Source organism: Lethenteron reissneri, chromosome 48 (genome assembly GCF_015708825.2).
Source record: "Lethenteron reissneri isolate LAM-NWPU_2019-01 chromosome 48, ASM1570882v1, whole genome shotgun sequence".
Classification (NCBI taxonomy): Eukaryota; Metazoa; Chordata; class Hyperoartia; order Petromyzontiformes; family Petromyzontidae; genus Lethenteron; species Lethenteron reissneri.
Window position 1 is genome coordinate 5,233,948 of NC_083826.1, and position 16,969 is coordinate 5,250,916.

Below are 16,969 nucleotides of genomic sequence, written 5' to 3' on the forward strand. Positions count from 1 at the left end.
TCACTGAGACCCATGGGTCTGTGAGTGAGTGTCTCTGTGTGTGGGTATCTGGGTCACTGAGACCCATGGTCTGTGAGTGAGTGTCTCTGTTGTGTGGGTATCTGGGTCACTGAGACCCATGGGTCTGTGAGTGAGTGTCTCTGTGTGTGTGGGTATCTGGGTCACTGAGACTCATGGGTCTGTGAGTGAGTGTCTCTGTGTGTGTGGGTATCTGGGTCACTGAGACTCATGGGTCTGTGAGTGAGTGTCTCTGTATGTGTGGGTATCTGGGTCACTGAGACTCATGGGTCTGTGAGTGAGTGTCTCTGTGTGTGTGGGTATCTGGGTCACTGAGACCCATGGGTCTGTGAGTGAGTGTCTCTGTGTGTGTGGGTATCTGGGTCACTGAGACCCATGGGTCTGTGAGTGAGTGTCTCTGTGTGTGTGGGTATCTGGGTCACTGAGACCCATGGGTCTGTGAGTGAGTGTCTCTGTGTGTGTGGGTATCTGGGTCACTGAGACCCATGGGTCTGTGAGTGAGTGTCTCTGTGTGTGTGGGTATCTGGGTCACTGAGACCCATGGGTCTGTGAGTGAGTGTCTCTGTGTGTGTGGGTATCTGGGTCACTGAGTCCCATGGGTCTGTGAGTGAGTGTCTCTGTGTGTGTGGGTATCTGGGTCCCTGAGACCCATGGTTCTGTGAGTGAGTGTCTCTGTATGTGTGGGTATCTGGGTCACCGAGTCTCATGGGGGGGGGGGGACCCCGGGGACCTCCCCATGCGAGTCTAAGGGGTCGCTGCATGAATCCGTGGGCCTCGTTTGGCAGTCGGTAACAATGCAACGCGTATTTCCGTTGCATGCAAACGGTGACCCCGTATCTCGAGTCGTGCGCTGCGGAGAAACTGCGGGCCGGCGTTTGTTTTGTAGATGGGGGGGTCGTAAAGTGTTGGCATGTTTTTTTTGCGCTGTTGGTCATTGTTGTGGTGGGTTTTCAAACCTGTCAACCCCTTACCAGTGCCCCACCTTATTGCAGATCAATTCAGACATTATTGGTCACCTCCTGATATGAAATCTCAATTTCCCTGTGCTAGAATATGGGATAAACCAGTCTGGGTTGACTGGTTTCTGATTTCCACTGCTGTGGGATCCTGGCTGTCATCGGCGACGAGCGACCGCTCCCAACACTGCCACGCTCACACGAGCGTGGAGACAGACTTCTAAATGTAAATAAATAAAAAGTTCCCCCAAAATGCGAATTTTCACGCGACCCTTCACGTGGTGAGCCGCGTCGAGCCGCGACTCCTGAGGTTCGATTCTAGGCCGTGGTCTGTAAACGTCGGTAGTTGGGCGACCTTCACCTGGGAGCCGCTAGCCATCAAGCACCGCGACCCCGAGTTCGATTCCCAGGCCGTGGTTTGTTGTAAACGCCGTTTGGCCGGGCGAAATGTCTTGTGACCCGGATTAGTTTTATTTTCACGATCACTGCGACGACCTACGCTTCTCTACCCGGGGAAAACTTTTACGGATTTTTTTTTTTCTCAAGACTCCTTTTTCAGGAGGGTCTTGCCGGGTGTTTCACAGTCGTGTTGTTGTGCGATGTCGCCCCTGCCGCTGCCGTTTGCTGGATGTGTTCGCCGAATTTTTAAGTAATGTGCGGTGTAATTTGTCAGTCATTGGGATGTTTTGGTCAATACCGGTTCCATTGTATATGGGGTTTGTTTTCTTACCTTAACTATGGGAGGAAACCGGAGAACCCTGAGGAAGCTCACGCAGAACAGGGGGGAGGGGGGCGAGGGGTGAGTGGGACATGATATACAAACTCCACACACACACACGGAGGGGGAGAGAGCGCCAGAGTCGGGAGTCGAACCTGGTTGCTGCGAAGGCGCGAGCCGCAGTTGGTTCCCAACGATGCGCCAACTCGCATCGGACCGCCCGGGATGGAACGTTGCAAAAGTTTTCCACCCCCCCCCCCCCCCCACACGCATACGCACCCTTCTCCTCGCCGTTTTCTTTTGCGCAACGAGGAGGAGGAGGAGGGGGGGAAATAACGACGACGACTTTCTCCATGCGCTGCGCAATGACAACGCTGCTTCGCGTTTCTCAACTCGTCCGCATCTCCCCCCCCCCCCTCCCGTGGATTTTTAAAAGTTCGGGTCTTCCTCCTCCTCCTGTTGTTGTTGCTGCAGTTGTTTTTGTTGTTTTTCCTCCACTCCACGCTTAGAATCGACGCGCCACGCGTCTTAAGAGTGTTTTGGCTGCCGCTGTAAATCCCCGCACGTGACGATGATGATGGTGATGATCGTGATGAGCCAATTCGTTGGGCTGTCAATTTGTGGCCGCTTCTGAAACAGAGCCGCTACATAGCTCGGGTGTGGGCTTTACGGGGTAAATAAAAAATCGTAAAAAAAATATGTTGGTTTCAGAATCTGAATATTTATTTATATTGCTGGAGGAATCCGATGAGCTACAAAGCGCTTTTTTTTTCTCGGAGACATCCAGGAGGGACACGGGGTCAGAGCAGTTGCAACAACAAACGACACAAAAAACACGATAGTCGTGCCAAGTACAAGAAATGTAAACAAATCGCCCAAACACAAACAAAAAGAAACTAAACCAAACTAAACCATCCCCGTCCTACCAGCCAAAGCGCACGGATGTATTTACTTAATTTTTCAGAAGCGACCTGGCCACAAACGAAAGCCCGGCAAAAAGTGGCTTATGCCGCGGAAATTTATAGCAGCAAAATGATTATCTAAATAATCTCGACGCGTGGTTTTTTTTAAATCCTTTATATTATGTTCGCTTGCTTGCGTGCTTGCGTGCTTGCTTGCTTGCTTACGACCGTGCAAACCTATCGGTCGTTTTTTAACCCACTTCCCGTGATCCAATCGAGCTGACATTTTGCACACAGACTCGTTGTGCGAGACAATTAATGCTCGTGAAAATTTTTTCCCAAAATTTTACACTGTTTAGGGAAAACAAATTAAATATTTAATTACCAATTGCTTAATACTGGCAGACAATCATCTGACCCATAGGTGGCAGCCATCTCAAGCCAGAGGACGAGAGGACTCTAGCCGCCACGCATATAAAGGATTTATAGTGAAAAACTTAGTTTTTATGGGTTTACTTGTTTTATTTCCATTTTTGAACGTGGAGGGGAAAAACCTGGAAGACCCGTAGGGAGAAAAACTAAATCCACGCGACCACGGGGCGAGAGACATGCAAACTCCAAATACGCAGGTTGTCATACGTGTATGTTGAACTTCTTTCGCACCGTACGTAGCTTAACCGTGCTAATCAGAGGTGCGGGGTGGGGGGGGGACGGAGAAACTAAACAACAACAAGAAGCAGTTCTCAAGAAATGAACCCAGTGGCGAACCGATGTTCGATTTCTGCACCACGACCGCTACGAACACCAGCGGTGACGAGTATCTGAACCGGTCCGGGGCCGCCTCTAGGTCGACTCGGCCTCAAATGCGTAGCCGGTGCGATTTTGTGTGTAAACGTCGCCACAGGCTGCCCGGACGTGGTGCTGGCAACACCAACCACCTCTTGCATCCGTGCCGATCTTAATAGGCGCTCGCTAACACCATTTGCTCCCTGGCAGTCTGTGGGCTATACGGTGGTGGTGAGGGCGGGGGAGGGTTGATGGGAGCTTTTGTCTTCGCGGCGCGTGAATTGCTGTAGTTTTGCATTTAATTGAGCGTGTGATCGACGGTTGTCCTGAACCGAATCGGCAAATGGGGAAAAAAATAAATCCACCCACCCACCCACCACCACCACGACCACCAACCACCGCGGCGAATTTGAATGGATTCTCCCCGATTTGAGAAATTGGCAGAAACTCTTGTTCCAATTATCCACGCTTCGTTGCGGCCTGAGATTGACGGCTGTTGCAAGTGGTGAAAAAAAAAATGGGCTGACGACCGCCGGGGAAGGGGCCGAGATCGACTGCCATTGAGCAGTTGCAGACACGGGGGGGGGGGCGGAGGGGGGGCAGGCGGGGGGGGCACGGACGACAGCGACGATGACGATGACGACGACGTTTTGACGTCCAAGCGTGAGTGAAGCGGACGGTGCGGAGCGGTCATCGTCACGCTTTCACGTCCCGTGCTACCCGCGGTGTTAACTGGGGTCGGCCCATTGGGTTCGAACCACGAAACCTGCCCCCCACCCCCCACCCCCCGCCCCCCACCCCCGACCTTTCTAGAAACGTTCGACCGCTCTGGGGCCCGTTTACGGATTCATTTGCGTCTCTATCTCTGTCTCTCCCGCCGTCGTGTCGTATCGTGGGGCTTTTCTGTCGAGCGCGAGCGACGTTCGGTGTCCATGCGGCATCCCGTCTGCTCGCCCCCCACGTGCCCCTGGGGTGTCGGGGGTGGGGGGTGGGAACGAAACGTCGGACGACGGAGAAGCTGCGTGGCGGTCGCGGCGAAGTAGAACGGCGAGAACCTCCGACGCGGTTGTTGCGTTTTTTTTCGGCCACACGGTGGTTGGGTGGGTGGGAGAGAGAGAGGGTTGGTGGTAGAGGAGGTTTTGGGGTAAGTACATCGCATTCCTGGCGCATTTTTGGCGAGGAGGTGGGAGGAGGAGGAGTGGGGGGTGGAGGGTGGGGGGTGGGTGGTGGAGGCAAGAGTGGGGGTGGAGTTGTTGATGGTCGAAGAAGACGAAGAAGACGAAAAAGGCGGCAATACATCTTCACCGGGTTCCCTCGAGGGGAAATGTGCGCGAGGAATGCTTGCTCTGGGGGTGTGTGTGTGTTTGCGTGTGGAGTGCGCGTTTTAGTTGGTGGGTGGAGCGGTGGCGCAGCGGTGGGGGCGATGCGCTACAGACCCGGAGGACCCCCGAGGTTCGACTCCGGCTCGCGGCGCAACATCGGTGCCGATTTTTCTCGGAACCGGTCCCGGGCCCCCCCCCCTCCCTCTCGCTCCTCTGTCAAAGCAGCCTTGACAATGAGTGCCTGGTGCGGTGCCGTAGTAAACATCGGCACTGGGGAGACAAAGGCGGCCGGGCGTGGCTCCTGCCACCCCCTTCCCCACGTGATGTGCCGACCTTCGTAGGTGCTACTCGACTCGCTTGACCGCACTTGTCCCCCAACAGTCTGTGAGTAGAGGCTATACCCAGAGGTGGGGGGGCGGCGAACCTTTGTCAATGTTGAGTGGCGCGCGCGCGCGCGAGTGTCCGCGTGTCACTCGATCTCGTTTTGGGGGGAGCTTTTCGGTGCTAACGCCGCACAGACACGGGCGGGAGGGGGGGCGGGGGTGTTTCACCATTGTGTGGTGTGCAATAAACACGCACTTGGGTCAGATCTCCCTCCCCCCTCCCCCCCCAGAGCAGAGTAAACCTTTAAGCCTAGTGGCTTGTGTGAAGAATGAATTGTGTGCTTTTGTTTTTGGCTAATTCTGAAGTTTCGTCTGCGTGCGCGCGTAGGGGAGTTGGATGCGCTGCGCTGCGCTACGAACCCGGCGATCCGAGTTCGAATCCCGCTCGCGGCCAACGCCGGTGACGATTATCTGAACCGGTCCTGGGCCTCCCCTAGGTCGACTCGGCCTCGAATGAGTACCCGGTGCGGTGTGTAAAAACATCGCCGCCGGGGAGACAAAGGCGGCCGGGCGTGGTTGCTGGCCACCCACCCCCTCGTGTGCCGTGCCGGCCTTCATAGGTGCTGCTCGCTAACAGCACTTGCCCCAACAGTCTGTTGAGGCTACACGGGGGGGGGGGGGGGGGTTACTGGGAGCTGTGGATGGAGAGACGCGTGGTGGTGACGGCTCGCGACGGAGCGGCGGTCGCAAGCGGCGTGGTGGGGGGAGAAGCGTGCCCCCCCTTTTTTTAATGAGAGGTGGGGAACGTCCGCCGTGGAGACGGAGCGATTTTTGATTCGGATCGTACGCGGGAGCCGGGGGACGGGGTGGGGGTTGCGGAAGACAATATATCGTCTATGCCCCCCGCGTGGTGAAGTATGGTCAAACAACTCCCCTAAAGCACGGCGTGCCGGAGGCCCCCCCCCCCACCTCGCTCTGAAAGTGGCTTGACGAGGGAGGGGTTGGTGCGTGTTGTTGGGCGTGTGCGTGCAGGATGATGATGATGATTGATGATGATGGTGGTGGTGTACAGTACTCCTACTTATTTTCTCCCACATGGCATTCGCCGCCGAGGTAGCAAGTCTCCCCCCCACCCCCCATCACCACCCCCCCTCCACCCCTCTACCACCCTCCCCACCACCCTCTCCACCACCCCCCCTCCACCACCCCCCTCCACCCCCCCTCCACCCCACCACCCCCACCACCCCCCTCCACCCCATCACCACCCTCCCCACCACCCCCCCTCCACCCCATCACCACCCTCCCCACCACCCCCACCACCCCCCTCCACCCCCCCCTCCACCACCCCTGTTTCTACAACTGCTCAATAGCAGAATCCCCCGGCTGGCCCGATCTGTGATGTTGGAGCAGCAGCTTCAGCTTCAGCCTCTTCCCGTCATCTGATAAAGGAACGCAAGTCCCTCTCGTGACTCTTGCCCCAGGGGCCCCCGCTGTTACACCACAGACACCGACCACCAGACGAGATGGGCACGTTATCTGATAAAGCCACCACACCCCCCCCCCCCCTGAACAACTTGCCACGCGTACACGCACACACACACGCGCGTGCACAGTCATCGTTTATTTCGCGATGACCACCGGATTTGGGTGGTTATTGTTTTGTCCATTTACTGGAATCTGTCACCGCTCTCTGCGTGTGTACGTGTGTACGTGTGTGTACGTGTGTGTGTGTGTGCGTGTGTGTGTGTACGTGTGTGTGTGTGTGCGTGTGTGCTGGGAGTGGTACTATAGCGGGTAGCGCGCTGCGCTATGAACCCAGCGACCCGGGTTCGATTCCCGCTCGCGGCTACCAACAACCCAGTGACGATTATCTGAACCGGTCCTGGGTCTCCTCTAGGTCGACTCGGCCTCTAAGAATGAGTATCCGGTTTTGTCGGATATTCGGGGATATATGTTTCATGTGAGTGCCGGTGGGGGGCAGGGTGGGGGTCGGGGAGAGGCAGGAAGCGAAGGATATGGCCCTGAGATTATTTTGGCTCCTCTGTTCTGTGAATGTTATGGGTTAGCCCCGTCTGTGCGCCGTTTCGGCTTTTATTTGGATGGAATTTTTTTGTGTGTGTGACCCAATTGCGTCTTCTTCCAGCGACGCGTGGGTGGGTGGTGCACAAAGAGCGTGTTTTAAACACCGTTTTTTTAATTTATAGAATCCTCCGGATGGTTAAGGCTTGCCCGCAACTTTCGCATTCCTGTCAATCCCTTATCAGTGCCCTACCCTATTATCAGTGCCCTACCCTATTACACAGACCAGGTAGTCCATTATTGGTCACCTCTGTGCCCTTGTACATCTCAACATCCATCCTATACACTAAACTTTACACGGCGCTATACACTACACTATACACTACACTACTACATACCTCTTGATTTAAAGCTTTCGTGACTGCAGGGATTCATATTATTGGTTCTTTCGGTAAAGTCACGTAGAAGGGAAATAATAAAATAATATTGATATAAAATAATTTATTATTATTTTATATCAATATTACGTAGAAGGGAAATAATAAAATAATATTGATATAAAATAATTTATTATTATTTTATATCAATATTATTTTATTATTTCCCTTCTACGTGACTTTACCGAAAGAACCAAGAATACTACAAACCTGTCAATCCCTTATCAGTGCCCTACCTTCTTACAGACCAGTCAGACCTCATCGGTCACCCCGTGGCCCTTACAAATCTCAGCGTTCATCCTACAAAGTCCCATCACAAGGGCGAAACACAAACAAATAGACAACGACTAAAAAAAATTGCCCGTATTGTAACGGCTGTGCGCCATATGGACCTGAACTCGATTTCCCTGCACAAAAATACGGGGTGAACCCTCCATGGTTGACGGGTCTACTTTAGTGCCATTTGAATGTATTTTTTTAATGTAATCGTTGCTTGGGAGAATACGGTAACGTGCCGGAGAGAATGCCCTCCTTGTCAGAAGATGATTGTGGACACGCTGCTCTACGTTTTGGGGAGAAATTGTCTTCCGGACGATTATTCCCAACGGGCGGATTAAGACACACGAGACGCACGCACGCGCGCACGCGCACTCCTTCTGGAACGTAACGTATTGCCACGCAGCGCCATCTTCCAGAAGATGATTACGAATATGTGCCGCCTTGACGTTGTGGGGGGGGGGAGGGGCGGCGTCTTCCGGAAGACACTTCTGGGACTCCGGTCATCTGGGTGGCAAAGATCGTGGAGCGATGAACTCGGCGCCTTGTGCAGGAGCAGGCGGATGGATCGCGGAAGCTTTGTTCCCTGTGCCCCAATCCCCGTGTTGGGTCATTCTCCCTCCTTGCAACCCCTCCACTAGAATCGACTTCCCCTGTGCATTGAGCAGCACTGCACCATAGACTCAGCACTGCACCATAGACTCAACGCTGCCCACAGACTCAGTGCTGCCCATCGACTCAGCGCTGCCCATAGACTCGGCACTGCCCATAGACTCGGCACTGCACCAGAGACTCAGCACTGCACCAGAGACTCAGCACTGCCCATAGACTCAGCACTGCACCATAGACTCAACACTGCCCATAGACTCAGCACTGCACCATAGACTCAGCGCTGCCCATAGACTCAGCACTGCACCATAGACTCAGCACTGCCCATAGACTCAGCACTGCACCATAGACTCAACACTGCACCAGAGACTCAGCACTGCACCAGAGACTCAGCACTGCCCATACTCAGCACTGCACCATAGACTCAACACTGCCCATAGACTCAGCACTGCCCATAGACTCAGCACTGCACCATAGACTCAGCGCTGCCCATAGACTCAGCACTGCACCATAGACTCAGCGCTGCCCATAGACTCAGCACTGCACCATAGACTCAGCAATGCCCCTGTGCACTAAGCAGTCCCCCTCCTCAACCTCATTCCTTTCTTAAAGCCTCACCTCTTCTCCATCATCGCCCATCCTCTTCCCTCCCCTCGCCCCTCCACTCCTTCCCGTCCCTCCCCTGTTGCCCTCGTGACCCCCCCCCCCCCCTGCTGTGCCCCCTGTTGCGGTCGCACATTCTTCGGCCCTTACGCTGCCCCTGAATCACGACTTTTGTTATCGCTTTTAAACTATGCAAAGCGCCTTGAGCTAAGCGGGTCGGTGGGGGCGGGGCTGAGGGGAGGGCTGGTGGGTGGGGGGGGTAGTTCGGGGGGTGGTGGCACGGGCGGGGGGGGACAGGCTCCGGAATGGATACTGTGCAGGAGAAGTGTTTTTGCCGAGCGCGGTGCGATCGATCCACGCTCTGCTCCCTGCCTCCTCGATGTGAAATTCCAAGCGTGTCGGCCGACGGGGTGCAGCCCCCGCCGCCGCCGCCGCCGCCACCTTGAGCTCCGAGATTATTGGGACACCGCGAATCTGCCACCGCCGCTGCTGCTGCTGCCGCTGCCAGGGGTGCGGCGGTGGTTGGCGGCGGTGGTTGGCGGGGTGGGTCGGCCTACGGCTAAACGGCATCGTCGTGCCGGCTCTGCCAGGCCACCAAGCCACGCCGATGAATATTTAGCACCAGCGGTCGAGAAAGTTCGGAGCGGCGGCGGGGGGGGGGACTGGGGGGAGAGGTGGGTGGGGGGGGACGGCGCTTTGCCGCAGGGGATGAAAAACAAAAATCAAACGCGCCAACTTTGCCGTGAGGTTGCGCCCGAAAGGAATATAAAGGTGCAGCCCCTGCAATTTGCTCACTCGCGCCACCGCCTGGCGGAAGGGCGTCCCACTTCTTTTTTTTTTAGGAGGGCAGCTCCTTCGAGTGGCTCTCCTCCAGCAGGGTATGTTGGCCTCTTCTTCCACCGCCGTTCAGACGTTTTTAAGAAGGAGGAGGCGGGGGGGGGGGGACTGGAGGCGGGAGTCGTCGCTATTTTTAGGCCGAGGCGGAGTCGAGCCGTGTGCCACCTTGCAAGATTGCGAGGATTTTGCCACAGCTGATTAGCGCAGCACCAAGCGGATGATCCCAGTTCATCTCGGCGGGGGGGGGGGGCGAGGAGGAGGGGGCGGTGGTGAGTGGGGGGGGGGGGGGGAGAGGCTTGCGGGGGAGGGTGGCCGGCTCGTCGTTGAAAGTTCGACACAGGACAGACAGACGCACACGCGTGGCATCGATGGACATCCTCTGGGGCATGTTCCCTCCTTTTGGCTGCCACTCTGTGTCCTTAATCTCGACCACGATCAATATTCCCCTTGTCGTTGTTATGCACGAGTAGTCATGTTTATCACAATACTGTTGGCAAGTTGATTAAATTCGCCCTCTCCCCGTGCCACCTTCGTCCACCCCACGGGGTTCGCCGCGATTAGTCAATCGGCAGGTCGCGTGTGGTGGTGGTGGTGGGGTCAGGCGGTGGGGTCAAGTGTCGGGGTACTCCCACGACGTCGTGGCCGGCGTGGGAGAGTCGGTCGGAAACCCTCTGGTAGGGTGTCTGGCGGAGAGCTCGCTCTGGTGGTGGTGCTTCCGCCAGCAGTGGATAGACCATGGCTCGCGGTGATCATGGGCGATGACGATGATGGTGATTGCATAGTGGGCCTCCGTCCAGCAGTAGAGCGACTTTGGCTCCACTGTGTTGAGGATGACGATGGTGGAGGTGGTGACGGTGGTTGGATGGAGAGTCCTTCAAGATTTGCTGGGCCGTGGCTCGATGATGACATGTAGAGGTCGTCATCCAGCAGTTGATAGACCATGGCTCTCGGTGAGTCGTGATGACGCAATCGCGGTGACTTTGGGAGTTCATCGTCCAGCAGTGGACGGACCCTCTGAATGATGATCATGATGATGATCATGATGATCATGATGATGATCATGATGATCATGATGATGGTGGTGGGGGTGGTGGAGGCTTCCATCCGGCAGTGTATCGACCGTCGTTGTTGTTCTCACGTCCTTCTAACGTCGTTCTCGCGATCGCCGTCTTGTTGCAGAGAGCACGGATGGCGTGCTGGGCCCGTTCGGCGATCACTACCGGGCCCAGTTCCCCGTCTGCCTTTTCAACCACATCCGGCGCGAGGTGGAGGAGAGGGGCGACTTGCAACCACAGTTGCTACGGCGGAAGGTAACCGTGACGACGAGAGGCGATGTTGTCGTCGCTATGGGAGACCGTGAGACCTCGCACGAGGGCGATGGTTGATCTCGTCCCAGGCTAGGTGCACTTGCAGCTCGGAGCGTGTGTGTGACGCTCGCTGCTGCCAGGAGGTCACGGGACAGACCCGGCTACTGTGGGTGAACCGGCCGATATTACTGGCAGATGCACCACCTGTGCTGCTGCCCACTGTGCCACACAAAGACAAAGTCACTCTCCCCCCAGGTAGGCCTACAACAGACCGTCGGCAAGTGTTGTTGGTGAGCGCCGAATGAAGGCTGCCGGCACGGCACACGAGGGGGGGGGGCGGGGGTTGGGTGGCCAGCACCATGCCCGGCCACTTACCATATCCAAACATGCACAAAGACATCAAAGATCCCCTGTTTTAGCCTTCGGGGCCATCCATTTAGTAAGTACGCAAAAATCTGTCACAACTTGAGCCCTCCCTCCCTGTACGCACGCGTACTTTTTACACCCCTCCCCCACCTGCGTACCCCCCCCCCCCCCGAATCCTATAGAACGGCCCAGAAACGATCAAGGATTAATAATATTAACGTGTTTAGACAAAGTCCACCGCCAGACTATCTAACTCATTTGAAGGCCAATGTCGACAAATTATTAATCGAGGCTTCACCCCCCCCGCCCGTTTCCGTTGTCAGTAGACCCCCATACGCAAGCGAACGCATTTGGGTTAACCCCCCCTCCCCCCTCCATGTGTACGTACTAAATGGACTGTAGGGGCAAGTGCTGTTAGCGAGCACCTATGAAGGGCGGCACGGCACACGAGGGGGTGGGTGGCCAACACCACGCCCGACCGCCTTTGTCTCCCCAGTCGCGATGTTTACACACCGCACCAGGTACTTATTTGAGGCCGAGTCGACCTAGGGGAGGCCCGGGACCGGTTCAGATAATCGTCACTGGTGTTTGCCGTGAGCGGGAATCGAACCCGGGTCACCAGGTTCCTAGTGCAGCGCGCTAACCGCTACACCACCGCTCCCCATTAGAGGCATACACGCGCACACACACACGCAGAGACACACGGCAAAGCGACGCAGATTAGCGGAACTGGGTTGGGGAAATAGGACTGCAGACGTCATATTTACGTTCGCTTTTAGAGAGTCGAGGAGGCAATGGGGGTCTGGCTTCATTGCTTCTGGAAACGCAGCCGATGCGGAACAACGCCACGGGGCCTGCGGGCTGCATCTGTCGAGCTCTCGCGTATTCGCCCGGCTCACGGCCTCAACGAGCCTCGCGAAACGTGGTTTGGCTTTTAACATTTTTATTTGTTTTATGAATGAGATTACTTCCAAGTCAAATTTGTCGCTGCGTTCGTGGAGTATACAACTCGCCATACGTGTGTGTGTATATATAAAATAAAAAGGGATGTTGGCTATCAACAACAAGGCAACTCCTATGACTAATTGGGAATGGGACGCAAGCGTAGGATTGATCACCCTGTCGCTGGCCGCCTTTGGGGAGGGTGTATAGTATGAAAGGCCGAAACACCCTAGGAACCAAAGGTTCACTACTGACGATGCGCTCCCCAAATTTCACCAGGCTCACTGTTCATGAACTCTTGGAAGTGCTTGCACAAAGGATAGTAACATCTCATCCTGTGTTCTTTGGAATCAAAATACTGCTGGATGAAGGCCTGTGAAGGCCCCCTCCTCCAGCACACTTCCGCTGAGCACTGTTGGATATTAACAGTGAGAAGAGAGACGTTTGGAGGGAGGGAGGTCTTGCCAAGTTTTTCCCGCAGTGAGAGGGGGGAGACGGGAGGGGAGGGGCAGCGATGATTGCCACGTAGTCTACCAATGGAGTACATTTGCGTGGTGTAAATTTTTTGTTGGTTTATATGTACTGCATATATTTTTTTTTTTATTTGGACCACGACGCCGGTGGCGGCACACAGTGGGCCCCCCCCCTCCCCCCGCTCTTGCGAGCGACGTCACGGGATCTTTTACATCCAAAACTCGCCAACTCGGTCCTTGCATACGGCAGTATTATAATCGGGGTGGGCGCTGGGTTCGAACTAAACTGACTTTGAATTTTACCACTTAAGGCCCACTGAGCTACTTAGCTCTTTTTTAGACGCAACCTGGCCACAAATGATCGTTCGAAGTGGCTCATCGTCATCGTCGTCATCACATGGAAATTCATCTGTTGCCCCCTCTAAACGAAATGAACGCTGAGCCGCTCGCGCGTTCTGAGACTCAGCGGTGAACGGGACCCCCTCGACGGACCCCCGCGACGGGGACCCCCGCCCCGCATCTCGCGGGCGTATCGTCACGCAAAAGGGGTCAAAGCTCTAAACAATTAAAACCATTTTTTAACGCCGGTGCTAAAATAAATTAAATGACCCTAAAATGTGTCCTGACCTTTAGGGGGGCCGCCCTGTAAGACCGCGTGTGTGCGCGTGTGTGTAATCTAAACAAACAAACAAACCGGAGAAGAGGCAGTGATCTGAGACTGCCCGGGCGGGCTCCAAGCGCACGTGGCCCACTAAGCCATCTAACCAGTTCTGATTTGGAACCCCACATCCGCCTCTCGGCTGTCGCTCTCTCGTCCCGTGAGCCCCCCCCCCACCACCAGCCCCCACCAGGTGATAAAGGCGCAGGCCATGCAATTGCCGCTCTAGAACGAGAGCACCCTCCCGTGAGCCGTGGTCTGTCCACTGCTTGCCCGATGAAGGCTTCTTCTCCGGCCAGCCATGATCGTCATTGTGGGCCACGGTCTGTCCGCTGCTGGATGAAGGTTCCATCATACTCTTCGTTTTTTCGGCAAAGTCACGTAGGTAAAAATGAAATTCAAATTTATAAAAATAAAATAATAAAATTCACGACGTTTCGGAGGCAACACAAGTCTCCGTCATCAGGTGGGACCGTCACAACCAGATTTGCTGTATCAAGGTCCCACCTGATGACGGAGGCTTGTGTTGCCTCCGAAACGTCGTGAATTTTATTATTTTATTTTTATTAATTTTTATTTAATTTTTTGCCTACGTGACTTTGCCGAAAAGACTAAGAGTGTGAATCCTTGCAGTCACGAAAGCTTCAAATCCAAAATTAAGGTTCCATCACCCGACCACCACCGTCACCATCCGCAATGAGCCACTGTCTGTCTACTGCTGGATGAAGGTTCTATCACCCTACCACCACCGTCACCATCCGCAATAAGCCACTGTTTGTCCACTGCTGGGCAGGAAGGGCAACCACCAGAGTGCGCGCTTGCACAGGTCCCCCCCCTGGTCGAGGGTGTCTTTTGGCCTACTCTTCCATGCTCGGCAGAGGTGGGAGGTCGTTTACCGTTGGAAATTCGGTTATCCGATTTTTTTACGCGGTTACTTTTTGAAGTCTCGTCTTTAAAACGCGTCTTCTCAAGCCCGTTTATTGCGTTCATCTCCTCCTCTTCGCCTTTCGGTATCCTTGATCTTGCAAGGTGCCTCGAGACGTTCGCGGATGGTGCCCTTTAGAGACAAATGTGAATTATTGCGATTTAAGTGCCCACCCAACGCTCGAGCCCGGCACGTGCCACGTGCCCCCGCGGGCATGTGGGGAACGGCAGGCAAGGTGACGATTCGGTGGCGGTCGGTCGGCTTGGGCCTGCTGCCCGCCACTAATTGCGAGGGGGGCCGCGCGGAGGCCTGCAATTGCAAACCGATATAAAAAAAGTGACTGCAACTTGGCGCGGCTTGTCCAATAATGATGGTAATAGCAGTGGCGGTACTTACGCATTCGGAAGCCCTCTTTCCAGCGCTCGAGTGTGCTTATGTTGAGTCTTGTCTCAACGGGGACGGGAGGGTTGGGGGGGGGCGGTGGCGGGCGTCGAGAGGCGAGTGATACGAGATGCGCTCCTGGCTCCTCCTCCCACCCCCGTGGTCGACTCGGGCCCCAGTTGAGTACTGTAGGCCAGGGTGCGGTGTTGGCCACCCCCCCCCCCCCCCCCTCTCGCGTGCTGTGCCGTCCTTACTGAGAGGCTCGTTTTTGTCCTTCCCCTGCACCTCCGATTTGGACACGGTTGGCTACGTATGGTGCGAAAGAAGTTCTACGTACAATGCCCCCCCCCCCCCCCCCCCCCCCCGGTCACGCTCGTCCTGGCCTCTCGAGCTCTCTGCCGGCTCTTGAAACTCGGTATAGGCGAGGCCTCGCGAACAGCACTTGCCCCCAAAAATCTGTTAAAGGCTTTATATGTGTGGGGGATCTTTGCCTTTGTGATGACGCACGTGCGTTGAACTTCTTTCTGCACCGTACGCAGTCAACCGCGCTGATGGGCGACGCGGGGGAAGGGCAACAACCTAAACTCGTTTCTGTCATTTTGATGATGACGACGACGGTGGTGACGATGATGATACTGGCCGTGTGCGGCTACCCGAGTTCGATTCCTGTTCCCGGCCGGTACCAGTGACTATTATCTGAACGGGTGCTGGGCCTCCCCTAGGTCGACTCGGCCTCAAACGAGTACCTGCTTCGCGTGTCGACAATGTGGCCACTTGTGAGACTAAGGCTGGCGGGCGTGGTGCTGGCCACCCGCCCCCTCGTGTGCTGCGTAGTCTTCGTTGGCGCTGCTACTCCTAGCGAACGGCACAAGACCCCAACAGTCTGCTAAAGGCTACACGGGGGGGGGGGGGGGGTCATGATGATAATTGTGATGATCGTAATTATGGTGCCACCCTCCAATTAGAACACTCGGTGGGGGGGGGGGGGCGGGGGGGGGTGGGCAAGCCACGTTTTTTTCTCCGCCGCGTCCCTGCTCTCTCGCTCTCTCCGCTCTCGGCCTCCTAACCCCGGTGCAAAGCTTCGTGCCGTGCGAGTCTCGGCCCGTTTCGGTCTCCAGCCACACCCCTCGTGCTGCGGTGCCGAGCTACCAGAGGTATGTCGACGAGCACAAAGACAAAGATCCTCCCCCCCCTCGTATAGCCTTCAGCAATAAGCTGGGGCAAGTGCTGTTAGCGAGCAGCAGCACTTTGTAAACGGGTGACAAGGGGTGGGGGGTGGGGGCGTGTGGGATGGTCTGCACTACTACACCCGCCCGGCCCCCTTTGTCTCCCCCCAGCAGTGATGTTGACCGCACCGCCCGCACCAGGTACTCGTTTGAGTCCGAGGTCGACCCTGAGGGTCGAGGGCCAAGGGGGGACCGGTTCGGATCCTCGCGATCACCGGTGTCGGTGTTGCTGGTGGCCACCTGGAGGTAGACCTCGAGGTGGTATAAATCACGGAGGAGCTGAGAGAGGCTCTGGGGGCGTGGCACGGTCGTGTCGAGTGACAACGGGGACCTTCGCGTGGGTCAGAAGGTGCCAGCGATGCAAGTGGACAGGAAAAGAGGTCAACAGAAGAAGAGGTGGTGGAGGGTGGGCGACGTGGTGCGATCGGGAGCGGTGGCACTAGGAGCTGAAAGAGAGATGGCGTGGACAAGGTTGGCAAGGGACGGGGGAAGGGAGGGGACCACCCCCCCCCCCCCCCGCACGAGTGGGACAAACGCGAAGACTAAGACGAAGAAGACGGACGTTGCTGCGATGGTGGCCGCGAGGTGGGGGAATCGAACTCGCGCGTCCGCTGCTCGCCTGCTCCAGTCCCCCAGCCGCACCCCTTGAGCGAGCCCGGGCTCGCAGAAGTTGCGTCGACGACGGCAAAAGATTACGAAGATTTCCCCCCCTGGCTTAGCACCGCTTGTGATCGGCACCTACGAAGGGGGAGGGGGTGTGTGGCCAGCAGCACGCTCGGCCGTCTTTGTCTCTCTGTGTGTATACACACACACGCCGCATCGGGTACTGTTCTAATTTTAGGCCGAGTCAACCTGGAGGTGGCCAAGGACCGGTTCGGATTAATC

At 56.0% G+C, this 16,969-nt stretch overlaps 1 protein-coding gene across 1 annotated transcript in view; it reads left to right on the forward strand.

Annotated features, from left to right (window-relative positions):
- The window catches only part of LOC133354616 (protein Niban 2-like), a 76,722-nt gene that overhangs the window by 13,592 nt on the left and 46,161 nt on the right, over positions 1 to 16,969 (forward strand). The window contains exon 2 of the mRNA XM_061571605.1: positions 10,986 to 11,116. Coding sequence (XP_061427589.1) covers positions 10,986 to 11,116 — 131 coding nt within the window. The remainder of the gene's footprint in view (positions 1 to 10,985; positions 11,117 to 16,969) is intronic.